General features: G+C 42.4%; 1 protein-coding gene across 2 annotated transcripts in view; it reads left to right on the forward strand.

Moving 5' to 3' along the window:
- The window catches only part of LOC306702735 (A-type potassium channel modulatory protein KCNIP2-like), a gene marked incomplete at both ends in the record, with an annotated part of 80654 nt that overhangs the window by 24385 nt on the left and 32034 nt on the right, over positions 1 to 24235 (forward strand). Inside the window, one exon of one of the 2 annotated variants that reach the window (XM_079168404.1) lies at positions 15523 to 15610. The exons of the other annotated variant lie outside the window; for it this stretch is intronic. Coding sequence (XP_079024530.1) covers positions 15523 to 15610 — 88 coding nt within the window. Of the gene's footprint in view, positions 1 to 15522; positions 15611 to 24235 lie in introns of those variants that run through there. 2 annotated transcript variants of the gene reach the window in all.

Consider the following 24235-nt stretch of genomic DNA (forward strand, 5'->3'; position numbering starts at 1 on the left):
CCTCTATCATTGCTAATACTGAGGCTAGTTAATCAACCATGATATAGATCTCTCGGACATCCTCTGAGGATGGTTGTGTGTGTGTGTTTGTGTGTGTGTGTGTGTGTGTGTGTGTGTGTGGGTGAGCACTTTTCTCACCAGCTCCTGGCCCTCACTCTTTATGCATGAATCAGAATCAAGATCAGAAGATCCTCTTGATATTGTTGAATATGAGTGTGTGTCATTGAGACTACCTTTTTAGAGACAAACAGACAGATTTGTATGTGTCATTTAAGAATGAAAAAGGCAACAGGAGAGCAACAGACAGCTCAAACTTTCATGTTATTCACTGCAGCATTCATCTTTTCAGCTGTTGATGAATGCTCCTCTGTTTTATTATGTGCCTAATCTAAATTAGACACTCCTATGTCTCTCTTTCTAACTGCTTTCCCATTTTTTTCCCCACTGTTGCCTTTTTGTCTCTCTCTTTCCTTGTCCTTGGCCGTCCCTCCCTCCAAACCGTGTGTCGAGACTTAAGAAGCAGAAAGATAAGGATGGAGAGAAAAGATTGAGTCAGAGATGGTGGGTGTATTAGACAAAATTGGTTGGCAGAGATGGGTCGATAGGAGGGGGATTGATAAATGAACATAAGAGAGGAAAAACCCAACGGATCTTTTTTTGTTTTAGGATGGTTAGAGCCTCAGCCTCTTCACAGGGAAAAGTACTTTTTGAAGAGTTTTGGAATGAAATGGTTCTGCAGGGCTTCAGCCAGAAGACTTCGTGAATTGGGAACAAGGGGCAGCATGGCTGCATTTAATATCAGCCTCTCTATATATTATAGATAAAGGAAAGTTGTCAAGCCTTGAGAGCTTCTTTTTCTCCAACGCTGCCCTGCATGTCTCACCTCATGCTGCTTCCTCTCTTCTGTCACCCGTGCAGAATAAAAGAGTGCGAGCAGCAGGAGAGAGGAGCACATGCTTCATATTTCAGAAGAAGTGAAAGAGTAATATTATAAGGCAGTGCTGACAGAAAAGGAGAATACGAGAATATAGCAGAAAAACCAATAGACTGTAATGTAAAGCAGCACATGTGCCTGCAGGAACCAATAATTAAATTGATAAAGTAATGTTTAAATTTGATTGACCTTGTCAAAGGCAGTAGTTTGTTGAATTGTTAAGCGTATGACATTGTTTTAGTCAATGATGGTGCAAGTCTTATTATGAACTGTATTCCTTTGCAATGCATACATCCTCATATTATCCCCTGGAGCATTACATTATGTTGCAGTGATTGAGACTGTAAATCATATTAATTTGAAAACCAATTAGCAGAATGTGTCGGCTTTAATAGAGGTCTGACAACCACACTTGTTATGACTGACATTTCAAGGAAACGAAAGAGAACTCTGAAGTACGAAGCAGTCAAAATGAACATAATTCTCACAGCTTGCCCTTTCCAGATTACCAAGTTTGCAGTGTCTGTTGCTGACACATGTGCTACACACAATAAGGCTGCATTGACAATGAGGAACAATGGTCACAAAAAGACAAACGGTGTGTATTTTACTGTGTTTCCGCTATTTTGTCCACCCCATATAGCAGAGGAGGAACGAAGGGAAAAAGAAGAGATGAGAACTATAATGTCATTGTGATGTTTGAATACAACATACACACATACAAGCACACACTTTTTCACCACCTCCTGCACGGTTTGACGAGACCTTTGTAGAATTGTTTTATGTTTCTTTGTTTCTTTGTCTCCGAGAAGCATCAAATACACAGGCCTGTCACAGCGACTGATGAAAGGAGAAAGGGCTGAGCTTATTTTCTTTGTATTTTTGGAATTGAGCTGCTTTTTTATAATGTTTCCTTACAGCTCAGGGTATCAGCAGTGAGATAATGCATACAAAAAAAAATGTCTGCTTACGTTTACGTGTTGTCTGATTGGTGTGCTGGCTGATCATTTGGTCTGTGTCCCCAGCATAAACCCTGGTTCAATGTATTGTTATAACACGTTGAATTGATCTTTTCTATGAATTCAACAAAGCACAAATGCATTCTTTGTTTGTGTGTGGGCCAGAATGCAACCATCAGTTCACCTGCAGTTATTTAGAGTCCAATACCAACATATTAAAGACACATTTATACCGCTACATTATACATTCATTATAAACTGCTTTTTTTATTTGAAATGTCCCCTAAACACATAAAAGAGGCATATTTGTATGGTGTGTTGCTGGAGGGAGTAAACTTTATGTTATCACATATCGGTCAAATATTCCACTCTTTTACAGTAATTTTACACATAAGGAAGTTATAATAAGACACAATGTTTAATCTTATGTTCAAATTTACTTCAAACTTACATTGAGAGTACAAGAAAAACGTCTTTATTCGTCCGTCCTAAACATTGTCATAACCTTGCGAACACTGTTTATGCTGTTCATACGTAGAGCAGTATTTATCCCACAGTATGTACAGATAATGATCAGTTCAGGTGTTTAGAGAGACGTGTAACTGTTGAACTCAGAACAGGTCCAGTTATTTTGAAGGGAAAGAATTCATGAGAGATACAGAGAGAACGAGAGCGTTAAAGAGTGAACCTAACCCGCCCTCCTCCTCCCCCTCCTCCTGCTCCTCCTCCTCCTCCTCCTGTCATCGATCCATACCTGTCCGCCCACTGCTTTCCCATGAGCCTTTGGGTGATTGTGGGAATTTAGCCAAGTAGGGCTCCTTTTTTACGGAGTTACTGTTCATTTACACAAACACACATGCAAGTATACACTCCAATGCGAGAACGCATACTGTACACCAATGCTCACATTAGCATTCTCTCCCACTCGCATGCACATACTCACTGTCCTCTGTGTCTTACATAACAGTTGTGTTTACAATGATGGAGGATAGATGAGCCGCTTGCGCGAGAAAACCTACAGGCAACAAGTTAAGCGTCCTCTAATCAATACCACTGTAACATCATTTTTTATGCTGTGAAGGATGTTTGTGTAGCGCACATTGGTGTTTATATTGTCAGGTCTGTCTAAATGCTGCAGAGTCTGCCGCGTGTCTGGCCTCTCATCACTGTGTTGTTATAGTGGGTTGCAGTTCACCCAGGTTCATCCCTGGCTTCCTGCCCACATGGTGAGAGAAACAGAGACACAGAGAGAGAGAGAGAGAGAGAGAGAGAGAGAGAGAGAGAGAAACAAAGAAACTATTTTCCATTGCTTCACTCCCCAGGATCTCTGTTTCAGATCCCCCCCCCCACAAACACACACACACACACACACAAACCCATCATACCAGTGTCATTAGACAGCAGTTAAGAAGCCCACCCAGAGCGTGCGAGTGAGCTCTGAAAATTGAGAGAGGTGGAAAGTTCAGCGGCGGGAGAGACATACAGGGAGAGCTCCTTAAGAAAGCTAGGAGGTGTCAAGAGAAGTGAGGGATTACATTAGGAGAGTTGGTGATTATAGTAGCGTGGTGTAAGTACTGCACTTGTCATGATCAAAGCCGCTATTAGTGCTCTTAGTGAGGATCAAATGGGGCTCATGTTACATGAGTGCAAATGGAGACGCTGTCAAGAAGTTACAGCATTTGAATTTTTTTTCCCCTCTTTTTTTCTGAGGTGTTTGGTTGTATTTCGTCAGCGAGTGGGAAGGTGTATATGTTTGGGACTCTGGCAGGATATAAATGGCTGTTTTGGGATTAATGTGGCCTCTGAGGGCAGTCCCTCTAACCACCCTGCTCAGACTCAGCATGCTCTCATGCCCTGTATAACCTTTGCGCCAACACTTTTTGATGGATTATCCCCTCAGGGTTAGAGTCCCATCAATAATGCCCATACACACCTTCATTTTCTAGTGCAGCCTTCAAATGTCTGCGCTGAAGCACAGAACTTCAGCAGAGAGTTGCTGTAAGCTTGTTGAAAGACAAACAACCCTCCTGACACTTTATACGTAAGTAAATATCACAAACGCATGCATTCCCAAACACAACTAGGCTGTTGCGTGGCTTTAGGCGAGTCTCTCTGTGGATTTCCAATCAGGTGGACTAAATCACAGTCAAGGTGACCTGTTGTCCTCTGATGGCTGACAGCAATGGGACTGATCTCTGTCCCTGTTCTATTAGGACTGATTATACCATTTAGATACAGATGGGTCGTTTAACCCAGCAGCTGTCCTCATCAGACACACCAGACTGAGCCCCCTAGTTAATGGCTGACAAGAAGCCATGAGGGTAACGGAGGCTGGCAATGAAGAGGAAACACACGGTCACCAGGGTGTCGCAGTGGATGAAGTAGCCAACCTGTAACCAAAAGGCCTCAAGCTTATTCAGTGGAACCGTGTGTTGTCCGGAACAACTTAAGCAGTGTCCCGACTCCTTTTTATGCTCACTCCTACAGTAAATAACTTACAAGTGGATCCTGTCCTCACCAACAGGGGGCATATCAGCTCTGGTTTTAAACCTGAATTGTTCGAATCCATATCATTTTAGAAAACGTCCAGCGATTTCAGCGATTTCTGACATTTGTTCGTTGTCTTCCAGTGTGAGTTGATTTACCTCGTGGTTGCTGTCAAAAGATGAGTCGTGAACCGTCATTTGTAAAATAATATTGTTGGACCATATTGTCTGTATCCTGCGGCCATCTGCAGCTCTATATTTACTTTTTGAATCCTTTTTTAGCTCCATAGTAGAACTGCAGAAAACAACTCTTTCCAACATGTTTGAGGACGTTGTCGTCTAGTTTGAAAAAAGCTTTATTGGAATTGTCAAAGGACAAAACTGATCAGGGGTTTTGTGTTCATGTTCAGTGTGAGATCCATGTTGTGAGAAGGTCCATTGATCTGTACAGTGTCAGCATAAACGTTTTATGCTTTCGCCTTGCGCACATTAAAACATAGTGTGAGTTAACATGACGTACATTGTCTGCTCAGGTTAAAGCAGATTGAAGAATATGACGATATAGGATTTATTTAGTTTGAATGAGCTGACGGTGAGATATATTGTATGCATTGGGATGGAAACAAAAGCAGTGACCTGGAAAGGAAAGTGGAGATGCTTTTCCATCATCTCTTCCAAGCATGCACTATTCTAGACCAATTGTCAATTGGTGGGCAAAGAACTTGACTACTGAAGTCAAAAGAAGGGCTGCAATCAACAACTACTTCTTGATGTTTTCAGAGGGAGAATTATTTCATACAGAAACAAATGTTGCACTTAATATTTTTAGTCACCCACCCACAAGTGGGAAGCTATGCCGTTGCCATGACTGTTTTTATATTTAAATACAGAATCAAGGTTGGTAAAATAGCGGATGTTCTTTTAAATTGGCCATTTGCGGATCTCTTACAGGCTGGTCTTAGAGAAAAGATGAGCAGGTGAGAGAAAGACATGTGAAAAAGAAGTCAGCGCATTATGTGGTTCTAACATCAAGGGGGGACAGCGGAAGGGAGGGAGAGATGGAGAGTGAGAGAGAGGGAGAGGGAGGGAGAGGAGAGCTGTATAGTGTTAAGTCAGCATCACTGAGCCTAGTTTTAGGTCAGAGAGTGGGCTGCTATGAAATTGGGTTACCACAAAAAGGTTTGATTTAATCAGTGCAAACTGCAAAGTCATAGTGTGTTTTAGTGTTATCGGCATCTGTCATGCAGAGAATGGACATGATAAAAAAACGTTTCCGTTTCTCTTTCTTTACCTCCCCCACTCTTCAGTCATTGCATGTGTGCACCCACACTGCCTCTCTCCCTGTTAACACCTCAACTCAGCAGCAAGTCGCTCACACGACTCTTAATAAAAAAGGCTCCTCAGTCATTAGACATACATGAACATATGACATGGATTAGACACACAGACTTGTATTGAACTGGCGCGACTGTGGTCCGGGGGTGGGATGAGCGCTCCCTCCTGTTGCAGAGAAGAAGACCGACTCTGAAAATGGAAGCGTCGATTTTCCCTCCTCCTCCCACACAGGCAGCCTGGTTCAGAGGGGCTCCGTCTCTCGGAGGCTCTCAGATCTTCGAGTCACAAAACACCTGCTGCCTGCCTTCAGACGGGGCGGGGGTGGGGGGGGGGGGGACAGCAGTCAAGCAGCCAAGAGGTTGGGTGTGAAAGCGAAAGGAAGGGACACACAAGCTTCAGAGGAATTACAGAGCTCCTGTGTTAGATGATAACATGTAAAAAGGTGTAGAGCAAGATGTAGCAAAGGCGAGGCGATGGCAGGAGTTCACATCGACACAAGCACTTAAGTAATATCAGAGACCTCGTAGTCACTCGTAGGATGCTTGATGCCTTCAAGGAGGAGCAGGTAGCAGCATGTGATCCGGTGCTCCTCTTTTCCGACGTCAGGCTCGGCTGACTTTGCTGCCAGCCTGGTGATGAAAAACAATGGGGAAATCACAGAATCTCCCCTGTGGGTTATTTGTAGACCTCATGGCCCAGTAATCCATTCCTCTTGCTTATCTCTCTCTGTTCATTTGTCAGCCTTGTCTCCCTTGGGTCCGTCACCCTTTCCTTCCTCATCCTCCATACAGTAGTAGCTTCATCCCTGGCTTTATCGAGAAGGAATACGTCTGGAGCTCCCACGGGGTATAAAGGCTGAGAACAGTAGAAGAGAGGGTGTGTTGGTGTGGAGGAGAGGCATGGCTTGAGTTTCACATTCATTGTTTTGTTTATATTTTACCCCAGCGAAGCCAAAGATTAATTTCAACAAGTGTGACAATTTCTTTGTTGCCATTAATTCATTTTCTGTATCATCTAATTCCTCTTCCTGTATACGCTATACAAATCGCTCACCACACGTGACCTTTCAGCTCTTTTTCACCATCACAACGCTGACCTGATACAGATTGGAAGATCAGTCCGATGTCCAGAGTAACGAGCAAAGCAGAAGTCTGAATCTTAAATCAGTAAAGCTGTGGGCCGATACAGACCAGTAAATATCTCTGCATATACCCTGCAACTCTTCTAATGGTTCAATTACCCTGTTGCTATATTTTCTGTAGACAAGATAATTAACTGTATATAAAAGCAGACAGGCGTAAATTAGTGCCAACATTAATCTGAGAAAAATCGAACCAATAATTGCTTTGCTAAGATTTATGTATGAAGTCTACCCAAGCTATACGATGTTGCTATGTGCTAAAATATTAATCTGGAGTGGGTGCCAACCTTTCCACAATAACGTTTTCAGAGTATTCAACGTATTTCATGTGTATTTTGCTGCTTTCTTATAAATCTAGTTTTTCTGCAGGGCATTATGAGCCCCATAAAATGGAATGTAGGAAGAAAATTGTTTCATTTCATGCTATAAGGGAAACTTACGAGTTTGCACGAGCTATTGTTTTAGACCTACAGCAGCTATGGTTTTACTGGTCTGTAACTGCCCTCTACTGGTCTACACTGTTCAGTACAGCCAACTATTCTTAAGTCACAGGACGCAACAGTAAACCCCATACACTGTGCAACGGATCTCAAATCAGCTGTTCTGGTGAAGTTGGACCTCTAAGACCAAACCAGTAGATATCACCACTATTTCTGTGTTTCTCTGTGTTAAATACTATTTACAAATGTGTTCATGGGTTTACAGGGGTATGTCAGCAGATGGAGCAGGATACTTTGTCATACTCTTGATATTTGACATGATACTTACTGAAGCAAACACACACACACACACAAGCCCCATGATAAAAGGTTGTCCACTCTTGACAGAGGTTGAAGGAACCATGTAAGGTCTGTACTTGTGTGGCAACCCGATCCTTAGATGCTTACAGACGCACATATTTGAACACACACACAAATAATTTTCTCATCTTTAGAACAGCTTTTAATTAATATTCATATTTCCCTCCCAGCTGGAAGAGCCATGCATTATTGGTTACTTTGTATATTCCACTATGGTCTTTGTTGAAGTTAGGTGTGTGTGTGTGTGTGTGTGTGTGTGTGTGTGTGTGTGTGTGTGTGTGTGTGTGTGTGTATGTGTGTGTGTGTGTGTGTGTGTGTGTGCACCGTGCATATGTTTCTTTTCCCCCGTGCCCTCTCTGCCCGCCAGATGACTTCTTCTGGAGTTGTGGCTCTGCAGATCTTTGCCTGCAGGTGGCAGCAGCGTCATGGAGCTTATGTTCTGGTGTTCGCTGTCTGCACTGCTGGACAACCAATGGCTACAGTGTTGTGCTTATTAGTATTAATCTAACAAGAGTTCAGTGGGTTTCCTGCTTCCTGGAATACGGGCATAAAATGGCATAGTAGGGAAATACTCAAGTGAAGTGTACGTATGTCACAATTGTCCCTAAGTAAGTACAGAGTAAATGTAGCCCATGTAGTTGCATCCCACCGTTGGTTATCACTCTGTGAAACTGTGGGACTCAAGAAAGGATGTCATGTCCAGTGAGAGAGTTTGTGAGTTGGATTTCAACCTGTGACATTACAATACATGGCACATGTCTTATACCTGCTGAAACACAACAATGCTCTTATTGAACAAGTCAGATTAGCTGCGACTGACTACTGTTAATTAGGGCCCTACAGTATGCTGATAGACTGCAGGACACATCTGCTAGCAAAGCTCCTGATGCTCCAGTGTTGCACTGACATCTATCTTCTGTTTGATGTTTGAGGGTTTGCAGGAGTTATTTTTTGATGAGATGCTGCAATTTCTCTTTTTGGTTGTGCCCACTTTTCCAGTGGTTCAACTTTTAATTATAGAATAAAGCTATACTTTTCCAAATGATCCCCACTGACTTAACTATGGAGTGCCATTCCACAATAAATCATACTTGCAGCTTTGGAGAGCCCTCACAGCACATTAAAGGGGAGGGTATAAATAATCAGGTAAATTGCGGGACACACTTGCCACACTCCATAAGCAGAAAATGTCCATTATCATGGATACGGATAATTGCTTTGCTCATTTAGCTGTTCAGTTACCTCACGTTATGTTCTGTTTAACTGTAAATGTGTCACATCCCTGAAACAATCTGCATGTCATGTTCATTTTCAATTGAATGATGCATTCATGTGGAGACAGATCAAATATATTAAAAGTGCTATATAGCAAATTGGGAGCATTTCTATTGCCTCTCAACATGGAGACGACTGAGCTGGCGGCAGCAGCTAATGATGCAAACAGTACTTACAGTGCAAATTATGGCAATAGTGCTGACCGAGCTAACAGTGTTTACCGGGGGGGGGGGGGACTAGAGGGTGGGTGCTACAGTTTCAGCGATGACACCATTAGTTGGGACGGTGTCATCTGCTATAAACACCATATGAACGCAGTGCTGAGTGACGGACTGTGAGCGAGCCAGTGGGGCACTCTCACATGCACAAAAATGCACTCGCACACAGCCGGACGGCTTTTTACACAAAGCTAGATGAAGCTCAGATACACACACACAGCGGGAGAGCGACTTCTCATCAAGGTAGACATTTCTCCACTGTGTATTTTTATAGCTCAAAAATCCTATTTATGGCACCCTCATGATTTATAGTCTACTTCCAATCCACACTAGCTAGTTTGTAACGGACCCTAAGAGGGCAAAACCTTTCACACAAATATGCAAATGAGGAGGGAGAGGTTGAAGGGCCAAGAATGTCTGTCTCAGCTCTGTGACAACTTTGTATTTAAGTCCCTGAAGCCGAGTGCTTCCACCTGTGCCTCTTTCTCGCTCCTCCCTCCCTTTCTCCTCTCGCCTCCCTTTCTCCTCTCCTTCCCTCCACAGTGGCATGTTCCCAGTGAATAGAATGTTGAGTGGGTTTCACCAGCTGGTGCCTTTTGCCTGCAACATAAATAGTGTTAAAGACAAATGTATGTGTGTCTTTGCCAGATACTTGAGTGGAGTGTCAGTGTCACTGCCCTCCAACATTACTGTGGGCCTTTGTGCTCACACAGCAGCCTGCACAGACTGCTGCACCGATTCCAAATCTGTAGTAAATCATTATGTTGTCCTTGTCCCTCGCAACACACGGACACACAAACTTGATCTTTCATAATATTTACCAGCCGCAACACTGGTATTGTTTTCACCTTGTGAGTCTGTGTGTGTTTGTGTCATATTGGTCAAATATGGTCCTGGAGACAACTACTCTAGCAAGGAAATTACCACAGAGGCGGTTTTGAGTACTTTGCCAGATGTGGACAGATGTTGTGACCCCTATAGTGTCCCAATCATGTCTTGATACAGATGTGTAGTTGAGATAGAGTTCGATGCCACAATTTGGCATCACTTATCTCTGCATCTGACTCTCCTTTAGTACAAACCTTTTGCAAAGTTTTGAAACGGGGAAGGGAAAGAGGGAAGCAGGTGAATAAGGTCAATCAGACCGTCAGTATAGATTTATCCTCCTGTTGACCTGCCAAAAAAAGCTCCAGATTTCCAGTCTGCCCGGTGATGTTTCTGACAGTCACTTCATGGTGAGGGCAGGTCTTAGGCCTCCAGGGTCTCCATCCTAATGATGGATCCAATCACTCAGACAGCCTGCGGATCTGGAGCTTCACTGTCGAGCCAATGGTGCAGCAACAGTGCCTGCTACTTAACTAATCTTTCTTCTTGTCTGTTTGACCTCTCTTTCTGTCTGCCAGCATTTTCCTCCTTCCTTCCTGCCTCCCCGTCTGTCCAGTTTTCTGTTTTTTGATCACTGACATTTTAAGGCTGAAACTATTTTTAGTCCCTGAATGAATACAATGAAGAGCTACTGGCATTTGATTGAAGTCTCAATTAACACTAAATACAAAAGGGTTTGTCAGCGGATAATTGGTGCTAAAAGGGCCTGTTGTGTGGGGTGTTGTGTTCTTTGTTTGTGTTGTATTTCTTGGTAATGGTCGATAATGGACTGCAGCCTGGATTTGGCTCTGCTAGGTTCACACCACGGACATCTTAGTGGTGGTGACTCAGACTTCTGGACAGAGACAATTGAAAAAACATGCACACACACACATACACTCTGAGAACTTGTCTTGGCACAAATCCTGGACATGTGTCACAGTGTCTTAAACAACAACACGTGCAGATATCTCATTCTGAAGCAGCCACACCCCTCTCGCCACTTCTTCTCGTCTCCTCCATGTTACCCATCATAGAAAATCTTCATCTTTCCGCTGGGTAGCAGTCAACTAATTCTGACTCTGTGTAATTTATAATTGGACCACTGCTTCTTACTATTTCTGTGTGTCTGTCTGGTTGGCTCAAGTAATGGCGCCACAGTGTTGCAGACAAGCCTTTGTAAACCTATCAGATATCTGGAGATGGTCTGACATGCTCTACCTCACCTACAGTGTCAGAGCTGGAGGTAAAAGTGTTTGGTGTTGAATATGTAAAGCTTTTCTGAAAGGAAGACAGGTCCCTGCAGCCCAGTCGCCAGAAATAAATGTTGGCATTGTCTGTAAAAGCGACATGCAGAGCAAGTGACATAGTGTACGGAGCAGCCTTTGTTAAAAGTTACATATAATAACGAGTATGAAGGTGAGAAAGTCTACAAAGGGCAGGTGGGGAGTGGTGGTCGATGGGTCAAACAAACAAAGGACTTTAACCCAGGAGACCGCTTTTGAGGTCTTGTTTGAAACCAGAGGCAGACATTGAAAAAAGATCACGGTTTGTGTTATAATAACAAGACAACGTAACTATGTAACGAGCATAAACTCAAAGTACGTCTGTTGCCTAAACCGAACCAATCGTTTTGCAATGTTAACCATGTGGCATTGTGGGTCACTGCAAGCATGATAAGAGATATTAAAAGTACTCTTTAAACATATTTTTGGTTCAGGATCGTCAACATTTAACGTATCCTGTGTGTCGGAGCTGTTTCTGGAATCAAGTGTGTGTAAGACACAATCGGTCCAGTAGGTGTCACCCTTGTGCTTTAATATTGGTAGGTGTGACCAATAAATATTCCATCAAAGGCAAAGAAGCAGAAGTTGAACTTGTTATTAGCTAGACACTGCTAAGCCGTGCTACAGCAAGTACATCAATAATTAACATGAAGCTCCCCAGTAGCATTGTGTTTAGGCTTAGCCGCTGCACCCTGGTTTACAGGTATTGCCTACATTTGTCCGGTGACTAGGTTGGTCCTTACCTTCCACAGCAGCTGGATTCTCCTGATGTCAGGAGATCACGCAAGAATCCTGGTATCATACCATATATCCATCTTGTCAGGCTTCAAGTATTGCGTTTGTGTCCTGGCAAGCCAGTGCACGGACCAATCAGCATCCTGTGAGGAGCTAGAGGCAGCTACGTGTGTGTGTGTTCTAAACATCAACGGCTGCTCCTTAATGTAGATGCTACAATAGCATCAGTCATATCACAACTGGAGATGGACTGCAGATGGTTCATCCTATCGCCTGCCAAGTATTCTTTGAAAGTGCATGCTCCTTTCCAAACAGTTTCCACTTCCAGTGACGGCTTCTCAGACGGCTCTGTATAACAAACCATCTGGCGGGTCAGGTTAGGTTAGTCCCTGAGTGATAGCTAATAAAAGAAAATTACATGTACAGTTCACACCAAGGTTGTTGCTTATACTTTTCAGATCTTTTTGCTTTAAAAATAAAAAAAATCCCAAAATAGCTAATACAAGTGCGGCCCTTTTTAGCATGTTCAAAAGAACAGTCAATTTTAACAACTCACTAAAGCGTTGACATGTTAATATACAATAAGCACAAACTAATTTAATAACTTTATTTGTGGAAAAAAAACAAGGAAACATCATTTTTCTTTTCAATCGCCTGTAAACGGTGATCTGAAAAATTACTACTTGAACTAAAAGCATTTCATGAACAGTACTTGACTTGTTTTGAAGGCAGCAGCATCATATCTGATCACTGTGTGTGTTGGTAAAGTTAGTACCCAGACACCCACCATCAATAGTTCCCAACTTGGGGCTCCTCTTACCAGCTGTCCTGCTTCGTCATCTCTCCTCAGATGCCAAAATGATGAGCTGATCAGACGCAATGATCAGTTTCAAGGATTGTGTGTGAACAGTAAACTGTGAACAAAAAGTGCATTGCAGATTTTCAACACACAGTAGTTCCTTCTCACAGCATGAAACTGTCATGCTGTGAGACTGATTTAGCTTCTAACACATGCTGGAGTTTTTCTTTTCTTTTTCTTAAAACATTTACTTTCTTTCAAAATGATTAAACATAATGTGAAATAATAAAATGGCAGGGAGAGGTGATTCAGTCGACCATGGATCAGTTGAGGGAGCCCCCTCTGTTTATTTCTCTTTTAATCATTTTAAAAACTTTTAATGTATTTTAGCATTAAATAAGGTTTTATTCTGTTTTCCTTATTTACTACCTTTCTGTGTTATGCAATTAGAATTGCCTTTATGTTTAGCAGTTTTCTTGCTTTTACATTCCAGACATAATATATAATATAATATAAATGTTGAGCAGCCTCTTTTTCTTCCATTCTTTCATCTTCTAAGCACAAAGCTGGCTGTATTAAACTCCATCATCAGATCATGCACGCTGCTTTGTGCATGTGTGTGTGTGTGTGTGTGTGTGTTTGTGGTAGGAGATGGTACGTTGTATCAGCCACCAGTGCAAATCGTTAATCCTTCATGCTACACTGATCACTCAATCTGTTCTTCAGTTCTTCTTCAGCTCAGTATGTGTATGTGTGCCTGCGCGCTGTCCTTCTTAAACAACAGTGTGACTCTAGACATCTATTATTCATAGGCTTAGGGAGAGGAGCAGTGTCCATAAAGGTGTGTGTTTGTTTTTTTTGTGTTAAAATAAGTTTGTTTATTTTATTTACAAAATCCTGGCTGCAGAGTTCAAGTTAAAACGAAGAGATGAGTTTTCATTGATTGCCTATAATCCTGCTACAAACGCTCTTAAGATTATCTTGACCAGCTTTTATGAGAAACTTTTCTAATATATTACATCTGCTATTGGAGTTGAGCAATGCAGTATGGATTACCTAATATTTCACAACGTGTTGTCAGGCTTGCAGTACACTGGCAGGTTGATGAAGACGGGGCCTGAAGGCAGAAGACAAGTTCGGCTGACTGCTGTCTGCTCTACTTGCCCACCAATGTCAACACAAATGTATCTATAAATCTGTGCTGCAGTGAGTTTCACATCCTCCGCTATGTTCATCAGCTAGTTACCAACTTCGTCTACCTTTAAACAGCTCACTTGTCCAACGCTCACCTGTACTTTAACCCTATTCTTTGACTGCTAAATGAGAATGAGAGCACAGAGCCTGCAGAAAGAGAGCAAGAACATTTAGAGGAAGCATCTGCCTGACGTTTGATTGATTTTCTCCCTGACCTAAGCAACAGACAGGTGTGTGTGTGTGTGTGTAAGTGTGTGCGTGTGCCACTACCGGAAAAATCCATGTCGTCTGAGGTTGCTGTGGCAACGGTAATCACTTTTAATTCAGCCTCAGGGAGAAGGAGCGAGTATAAAGGTGGAGTGGCAGCAGTTTAGTAGGGTAATGTGGGAGTTGTGGAGGGAGAAACAATAAAAATGTGTCAACAGGGAAAACAAGGTAAGTGTGTTTCCTTAGTGACTCTGCAAGAGTTCACACTGAGTGAGTGGACGCAGAATGATGAAGCTTTACATGGAAACCTTTCTTTCTCAATGCCACAGGATTTAAAAGCTCCTCCTCTCTCTCTACTGGCAGATAATAATCCGTTCATCAGCGACTGGTGAAGGCTGGTATTTGTCCAACAACCCCTCTCTCCTGTCAGGCTTTTTCTCTCTTCTTAAATTTGACCACATTGGAGAATGGAGGAAAATAATGAATTATGCATTCCCCTTTTTTGCCCCGTCTCCACCTTCCTATCTGTCTCTTCGTATTCCTTCACTTTTCCTTTTTGCTCCTCTTCGTCCTTTTCCTCGCTGTTATGAATGCCATTAATGAACGCGCGAGCGAGAAACATACAGACAGACAGAGAAGGACGGTGTGTGATGCTAATTGATGGGTTTGCTTCGTTTCCTCTGTCACTTTACTCAACCTCCTGCTGGCTCAAACACACACAGACACACACACACACACACACACACACACACACTCAGAAGCTGTCTTCTTTATGAGCCGTGAGTGGAGGAAAAAGAGAGAAAAAAAGAATGGTACTCGAGAAAAACCACCACCTGCCACTCAAGACAGCCTCCTTGTAGTACAGCGCTCGCACACGTACACAAACACACACGCACTCTCGCATGTGCGCCGGTCCGTAATTTTCCGCCACACTCTGCTCCCAGCCAATCAGAGGCCAGAACTGGGCTTCTCAGAACGTGAGTGGGAGGAGGCAGAGCTGAGGCTGGCTGATTGACAGCACCTACAGGTGGAGAGAACAGCGGAGAGAAAGAGAGAGGGGGAAGAACGACAGAGAGAGGAAAGAGAAGGGGTGAGTGAGGAGGAGAAGAGAGGCAGGCACACCTACTGTACACACACACACACACACACACACACACACACACACACTCTCACACACTCACAGTGCTCTGTTCCTCCCCTCCTACCTTGAGAGCTTTTGCTTCCCCCGGCAGACTAGCCGACACAAACACCACCATCACTATCATCACCTCCACCACAGCTGCACCAAGATGAGCCAGTGCAGGAAAAGGTGCAAGAGGCAGCTCACCAAGGTGGCTCGCTATTTCTACCACTTCCTCATGGGAACTCTCACCGAAGGTAGGCACCCAAAACTTCCACTTCCACACCCAGAGCTTTTGCTGTGGTGGGTCCGCTTCTTCTGCGAGTACAGAAGCCAAATGGGGGCTGGTGTTCACTGGAGTTTGCTGTGTATTTAGCAGAGGTTGTTTCTGATCTTTGCTGATGGTCCTGTTGTTGATCCATCACTTCAGTGTCCTGCCGTGTCTGTGGCTGAGCTTGTTCTCTACCTAAATGATGGTAGGGAAGATGTATACTCCGTAATTTGCAAAAATCTAAAACGAGCATATTTTTTTCAAAGAGCGTGAGTGAACTTGGAGGGTGTGTGTGTGTGTGTGTGTTTGTGTGTGTGTGTGTGTGTGTACAGTACGTCTGAGTGCTTTGTTTCATCTCCAGACAGAGACCATACAAACGAAGACATCAAACAGCTTGAAGAGTATTCTCTGCATATTGTTCATGTGCATTGTATATATAAGTATCTATGTATGTATCCTTGTGGACATATGTTTTTTTCCACTTTTCCTCTATATACATCAGCACAGAACCAATGATCTGTATGCACAGTGAGAATTAGAAAACTGTTGGGGTTGAATGAACTCACTCCTCCCCTCATTCTATCTTTTTTTTGACTCCCTCGTCCTCCCTCCCACAGCCTCCTTTCTCTCCTCCTGCTCTCTCTCTGGCAGTCAAAAAGATTGCCCTCTGGAAGCAAGTGGCATTCCACCTCCATTGAGAAACTCTCAGTGGGAGAAAGACACAGAGCCTTTTATCCAGCCCTTCAGTCATCGACTCATCCATCCTCCCCTTTAGCTCTCCCTGTACACTCACACACAACTTTAAAATGCTGATCTTTGCACTAAGAGCAGAATAAAGTTGTATAAACCACGTAAGAATATTATCTTGATACTTAAAAGGTCTTATTTCCTTTATGTACTCACACTGTCCTAATGAGCTAAGTGTTGACTGAATGAAGTGTCCTTTCCCAGAAACACCCTCTATAATGCGCCTTTTGACAGCCTGCTGCTAAGCTTTACACCCATTCTCCTCTTTTTTTCTGGTGAGTGATATTGAGCAGCAGCTCACATTGCCTTGGGCAAGACACAGCAGAGTATGGGTGTTTCTATTGAATCCCAGCAGTTGATCCTAGAAGGTGGAGATAAAGCAGTGTTTAGATGACCTTGTCAATAGAGCGGTGCGTGAATGCTAATTTGACATCCGTGCCGCTCATCTCCACCTCGGCTCTTCTCCTCGTTATCTCCTCAGACTTTGACATCTGCAGAGCTTCATGTTCGTGCTCTGACAGCAGCAATTGGACCGTGAGTGCATGAGGCACGCACACACATACACACACCTTATAATCCATGTAGGAACATTGTATTTTGACCACTTTATTCAGGTGGAAAAGTTACCAATATTTGTGCTGATAAAGAATTCTTTGGTTGTTAGAATGATGCTTCAGGTGTTTTTTTATATTTTGTATTTGGGACGCAAATGTGTTACCAATTACCAAATGAAAACGGTCAAACCTCAGTATTAAAGCATTTAAAACTCAAACATTTAAACTTTGGATTCAACAGTGAAACACTGATGAACATATTTTTTTAAATATGGCAGTATATTAATGATTGAATGAATGATTAATTGGCTCTATACTTTTCTTAGTGTCAACAAATCCAATTCCAAGGTTGTAGTCAAAGCCTGAGAGCTCATTGCTCTGTGCCATACACATCTAAAACTACTAAAAGCGCAGCAATTAGCTGCAGTACATTGTAATGAGCTACATGTTCGTTACAATGAACATGGGCACTGTGATATATTTTAAGTCAGTCCTACATACTCCATCTTGCTGTTAATACTCGACTGAATGCATATTAATCCTCCGCTGTATATAGTTCCTGACAAACAAAATCTGTTTTATTAGCATTTTTTTTAACACAAAACTATGTATTGCTGTGTTTTCTTTAAAGGGTTTGATTTAATGGTCTTCATAGAGCTGTCTACTACTAACGAAATTCTGAGCCGAATGACACCTAACATTTTGTCGACTAATCGATTAGTTACATTTAATAAACAGATCTGTAAAAATGAGTTTCTCCACAGATGATAATGCAAAAGCAGTCATTTAAATATGATGTGCTCGTTAGTTTCTTGCAAATAAGTCATTCAGCATGAAAAACATGGATACTTGATTCACTAATTGACTTTGATTGTGCATCTCTGCTAATTTACGGCCATTAAAATGTATGAACGAGTTCAAATGGTTGAATAATGAATGTACCAGACATCTGTTGGGTGCTTCGTGCATCAAAAACAAATTATTATAAAGTCAGATAAGGAAATACAAACATTGGTAAATTATGGAGTTTGACATCGTGCTTTGCAAAACAAACTACTCTGTTTACACAGCTAACTAGCTACCAGCGTCTCAAAGCCCCTTCACCAGCTCCCCTCCATGAAGTATTTATTAAAAACAGTGTGTGTGTGTGTGTGTGTGTGTGTGTGTGTGTGTGTGTGTGTGTGTGTGTGTGTGTGTGTGTGTGTGTGTGTGTGTGTGTGTGTGTGTGTGTGTGTGTGTGTGTGTGTGTGTGTGTGAATGCACATACGCATCCTTAAGTTTGCCCAGAATGGAGTTACCATGACTACTGGCTCCTGTGTGTCTGTTCCAATAGGAGAGAGAGAGAGAAGGAGAGCGATGTCTGCTTCAGTGTGATGGGAGCCGGTGAGGGCAGAACTGTGTAATGGCTGCGCTACGTAGGGATTTCATCAAGGCCATTCACAGTTTGGTATTTAAGTATTGTGGCATTTTTGGCAGCGCTGAGGGACGTGTGATTTAAGTCGGGCATGGACTCTGCCATCAAAGTTGTGTGTGACCCTTAAACTATGCAAAAAAAGGACACATGAAATGAAGAAAGTCCCGGGTTACTTGGTGTTTTATTCCCCCTCATTGGATAAAGTCGGCAGACCATGTTTGAAAGATTCTACCAGATTATTCTTGATTTTATACCCCAACTGAGCCTTGATACCACACAATGTTGTTGTGTCTATAATTAGTCCAGTCAATTATAAGTATATTTATACGTATGACCTGCCTATTCCTCCACAGACCTACACGATGCTTAGGAGTCTGATTGTGTCTGGTTATGGCTGGTTGGGGTTTGTGTGTGTGCACATTACTGATGACAGTCATTTGTAGTCACCCTCCTTCTTGCCCCTACTTTGCCCATAATTAGTTTGTTTCATTAGCCTCTGTAGGGAAACAAGCCACTCTGATGTGTGTGTGTGTGTGTTCTCTGCCCTAGAGCTTTCTTCATGTCGATTTGCCTAATAGTGGGACTAGCTTTGTTTAGTGCAATTAAGATATATTAAATACCGTTAAATGTGTTGGCGCGCCCACATACGCACACAAAGTATACCACTTAACATACACCAACTGTATACACACTATCTTCCTTTTCCACTTCACTCTGTTGCATGACACAATCTTCGTCTGTAGATGTGATGTGGGGGCTGCGGCTGCATAGAATCTCTGTGAGCCCTATTGATCTGTCCTTTAGCTGAGCTCTTATCTCACGTAACAAGTCCAAGCTGACAGTACACGTCTCTTTCTCCATCCTGTACCCTCTCCGAGGGCTGTGCAATATATCCATATTATATCTGTATTGTGATATAAGACTAGATATTGTCTTAGATTTTGGATATCGTAATATGACATACGTGTTGTCTTTTCCTGGTTTTAAAGGATAAATTACAGTAAAGGGATGTTATTTTCTTACCTTGTCCCACCAGACTTTCCTAGCTGTTCTATCATTTGATAATTTACCAGAAATATCATTGTATGAATAGTTTGTGAAAGCAACATTTAGGGGGATTCAATTGGCAGAAATGACATATAATATTATTAAGTGTGTTTTCATTGGTGTATAATCACTTCAAAACAAGAATCGTTGTGTTTTCGCCTTTTGTGGAGCTGTTTAGTGGTTTGTCTTGAGAGAGGGTCCTCTTCACAGCTGTCATGTTTCTGTTTTTGGCCTTCATGCCTCCTTCTTTTCATAGTGATCATCTGGAAAGAGGGAGTTTCAGTTGTTTGCAATCTGCAACTCCACCGCAAGTTGCAGCCAGATCCTAAACACTGCATCTGTAACCGAAGAAAGAAACCTAGTAATAACACCTGTGGTTTGGCATGAAATTAAAGAGGTTGGATTTGTGAGCCTGTGCCTACGCTAAAAGGCTGTGCTGACCTTCACAGGTGTTTTCAATTCTGGGGGCTGCCTAGACCTCTGTCCAGGTTGAATTTTGGTGTAGCGATGCTGGGAATTGCAAGACGTAGCAATATGTAATAATTGAGGTTAGCAAGACAGAGAAACAATCAAAAACTGTACATGCCTGTACAGTCCTGAGAGGCCCAATCAGGCTTTGATGACGCAGCATACCAAAAACAAAAGGTCACCATGGATGTGTATGGTGCTTTAACTGATGGCTAACCATGACAAGCAGCCAAAATACGTCAATTTTCTGATACTCTCACATACTATCTTCGTCCAATTTATATATTGTCACATGTCCATGTTGTGCTCTTTAAGTATTATTTATTTTATTTTTGATTCTGTTGCTGACACACCTAAATGTCATTACATCTGTGTTTGACGGGTCAAAAACTGTCCACTGCAATTGTTTGTCCCTTTTCCATTCCCTTATCAATGCATCAGTAATCACAATATCGAACAACCCAGTTTGACCTTGTTGTCTACATGTTTGCAGCCCTGCATACTTTAGCATTGACCCCTGAACGCATTCTGGTTTTGTTTTTGCTAAATAACAAATGACTGTTTCCCAGTAACAAAGAGTGTTTTTTTTTAATCAAATAAACGAGCGACACCTTGTGCCCTAACAACTTTCGGCCGCAGTAACCGTTCACAAACATGTTGCTTGGACTTGCAAATTGCTTTAGCTTGTAATGAATAGTCTTAAATCAATATTTCATATCTGAAGATGAATGTCTTTGGGAGCTGTGTAATGAGCAGCAATACATACTGGTCAATGATGCATATTCATTCTCTTCAGGTGATTCAGATCATGTGTTGCAGAAACTAGCTTCCTGTGACTTCTTGGTACACATATGAGCAAGAATTAGTCACATTCGTTTCCTTCTTCAGAGTCATTTGTTAGGGGATTTGACATTTTTTCGAAATTAAACTGGGTGTTCGTCTTCTTCTAGAGGCTGTTGTGGAAGTCGACAGGCTCAAGCAGCAGAGTTATAAATGACAAAGTGCAAAGTTATACTTTGTAATTCATAACTCTGCTGCTTGGGCCCCGTCTACTTCCACAACAGTGAGGGCTTACATGCACATTGACTCAGATTGACAGACACACATACATTTCCACAAGTTGTTTGATTCTCTTTGCAGCTCCACCGCTGCTATGAACAAAGAGATTTTGTTATCAACCTTTCAGCTATGAATAAAATATGTTCGGCCTGAGCCTTGGCCCTAGAGATTCTGAGCCTTATGTGTATTTGTGTTCGAGATATTGCCGCTACGTATTTTGTATTTTATTCACTCTTATGCTGTTTGAAGAATATGTGTATCTTTCCTCTGAACTTATCCCCTTCAAGCACCTGTAGAGTTGATAAAGTTTGCTAGTGTCACCCTCCCTCTTGTCTCTGACAAATATCATTACACACCCATCCATCACGTTCCTCTCCTTTTCAGGAATATTGACATTAAACGTCAATTTTAGACTAAATGAATAAAACAAAGGCTGCCTGTGATGGTAAATTCTGACGGGTGCTTGCAGGGGTTAGTGTGTGTGTGTGTGTGTGTGTGTGTGTGTGTGTGTGTGTTGCTGTATTTGCGGGCGTGGAGTGTAGGCCCACTACTGTCAGCCATATCACAGTGTGTGGTAATGGCACTCACAGTGGGAAGGCAGTTGTTCATTGCCATAAGGATAACTTACGGTTCTCCAAGCTTAAGTCCCCTGCTCGTGTCCTTACTGTGGGTTGAAGAGGACACACTCTGCCAGGCTGAGCTGCATGTTGTCTCATATTAGTGTATAATAGGCAATGCGAAAACCCAGCGGGAAGCAGCTTTTAATCCTCGTGTTTGTGTAGAGTGACTTGCGGGGCAGAAACGGAGAGATGTATTCATTTAAAAGATTTTGTTCCACTTCATTTGAGTTTATTATTTCACCGGCTGCAACGCCAAGTTGTGACAAGTGTTTTGTCATTTGATAATCTGTTGACATTATATTACAGTAAAAAAAAGATCTTAAAGTGAGGGAATAGAAAGAAGAGACAGAAAGATGCCACGTCCTATCGCGTCTGAGCACTCACATCCATTTTAGGAACACACTCGTTTTGTCGCCAGACATGTGAAGATTCTCACTGAAACTATCTCGCTTGCGCTGATTATTCTTGTCTGTTGTTGACACCTCCTGACTCGCACATTCACAGTCAAGATAAAAAGGTGGCCCAAAAATAAACTCCTTGTGGAAGTTCACGGTCAGAGCCTTTGCAGGAAAAGGTTCCTTTTTGAAGATCTATATTTAAACATTACATCTCTGTTCCGCACGTATTGCCAATTTTATGCACACGCAATGGCAGTCCAGATCAAGTTATTAAAGGAAGAGCGACAGTTGGTTTGTAGTTATTTGTGCACTCCGTGTATGCTGAATAATCCCTCTGTGTATCTGTTGCTTGCTTTCTTATCCTTTGTTTTCTCTGGCATTTATCCCACTGTTTTAGCCCTAATCTGCTCCATGCTGTTCACATTTTCGCTCCGTTAAGCTGATCAAGTCAGTACTCTAGCTTGCTCTGCCCGTCAGGTACTCTAGTGTCTATATCAGGGTGGTGTCTGCACTTTATGCTTCTTATACTCACTTTCAACATGATTTAAAGCAGGTTACAGGCTTCTCACCTCCGACTTCCTCTCAAGAGATACTGGGGGAAAGACAAGAAGCTAGAAATGATGTGATTCAATTTCAGTTCTCGCCCAAAGCTAAGGCCGGTGGGAGCTGTCTAATTGAATGGTGCAGTACACCAGACTGTTCCCGTCATACCTCATCTCTCTGAAGAAGAGCACTATCAGATTGGCCTGCTGATCTTCAGCTGCCTGTAGGTCAGTTTGCCCTGCCAGTGGGGCTTTCAGGTGGAAGCCTCGTCCCTTTCACCTTTCCTTCTGCTCCACACTTCCTGTATAGTAACAGCTCTCAAGCCTGCTTCTTATCCCCCCTTCAACTTCTGCTCCCTTCACCTCCATCTCTCCCTCATCTTCTTCCCCCTTACGAGAGAGATGTGAAACATCAGCGTCATCTATCATGTGTATACACACACACACACACACACACACACACACACACACACACACACACACACACACACACACACACCTCAAATGTGCTAAAAATAAAATCATATTAGCAGCAGGGAGTGTGGGGAGTGAAAGGGGGCAAAACTAGGTGTGAAAGGGGGAGTTGGAGAGAGGGGAAAAGAAAAATGTGATGCAGAGGAGAAACTGAAGGAAAAGGTTTTATATTTTTGATTGTCTTTCTCTCACTGGAACTTCTTCTAGGATTGATACATCCCCCCCAGAATTAGACCATGATGCTTCTCATGTGTGAATAAGCTTTGTACATGAGCTAACTCGTAGGTTTCTGAAGGGTTTTGTAAAGCCTGATTTATGGTGGATTAGGAACATTTTTCAGCAAAGAGGGAAGAGTATGGAGGGGTGACGGTCTCATAATTCTGTTGTCTGAGCACATATCCTATTTAATCTCATTCTCATCAATATATTCCCAAATGAATGTGGTAAAAGAATGTTTGACTGCAATTTTAGCATACAGTGTCTCAGATATGTTGGTAATATACTTTTTTGTTACAGCTGCAGTAGAATCTGACAGTTGTCACATGTATTCAAGTTTTGTTCTTGTGTTTGGAAAAAAAATAGTAAGAAGCCGGACATCTTAGGTTCAATCTGTCTTTCTCTGCGTCTCTGTCCATGGTGCTGAAACACAGATACTGACATGAGGCACTCATTCTCTGTTCCTTTTAGCCTTCAACTTTTGTCTGAAAAGTTTCCATTTAATGAACTGAACAATTTTTATTTAAATTATTTAGCTGGGTATACATTTTTTTTGTAGTTAATAGGCTGAAACGCCCATTACTTTGACAAATGATCTATTATAATGCATATCAGGCGCAGAAGGACACGCACGAATGAAGAATACATTAATATATAAGTTGTCCTAAGTCTGTATGATAAAAGCAAAATATATAAACAAAGTAAATATAGAATGTAAATATGGCTTGAAATATTATCGTGCTCCAACTGGCACTTCCTCCAGGTCTTTCTCCTTGAACTCTGACTAGCCAAGTGCAACACCCTCAACCGTTTCACTTCTCTCTGCACTCGGAGGGAAGGAGTAACATTGTTGCACAGAGAGCAACATTATCAGATGTATCCAGGTAGCCCCAACATTCATGTCTGCATGTATCATATGGTGGAAAAAAAAACCCTCTTTACCGCTGAACTTGCAACGATCCAGAAAATGTCCTCTATTGAAGACATGGTTACTTATGTATTAACTTACAACCGGCCCCGATATCTCTGATGGCTCAGTGTCAGCAGCCAGTGATAAATCTTTCAGAGCTGA

This window comes from Pholis gunnellus (genome assembly GCF_910591455.1).
Source record: "Pholis gunnellus genome assembly, chromosome: 11".
NCBI lineage: Eukaryota > Metazoa > Chordata > Actinopteri > Perciformes > Pholidae > Pholis > Pholis gunnellus.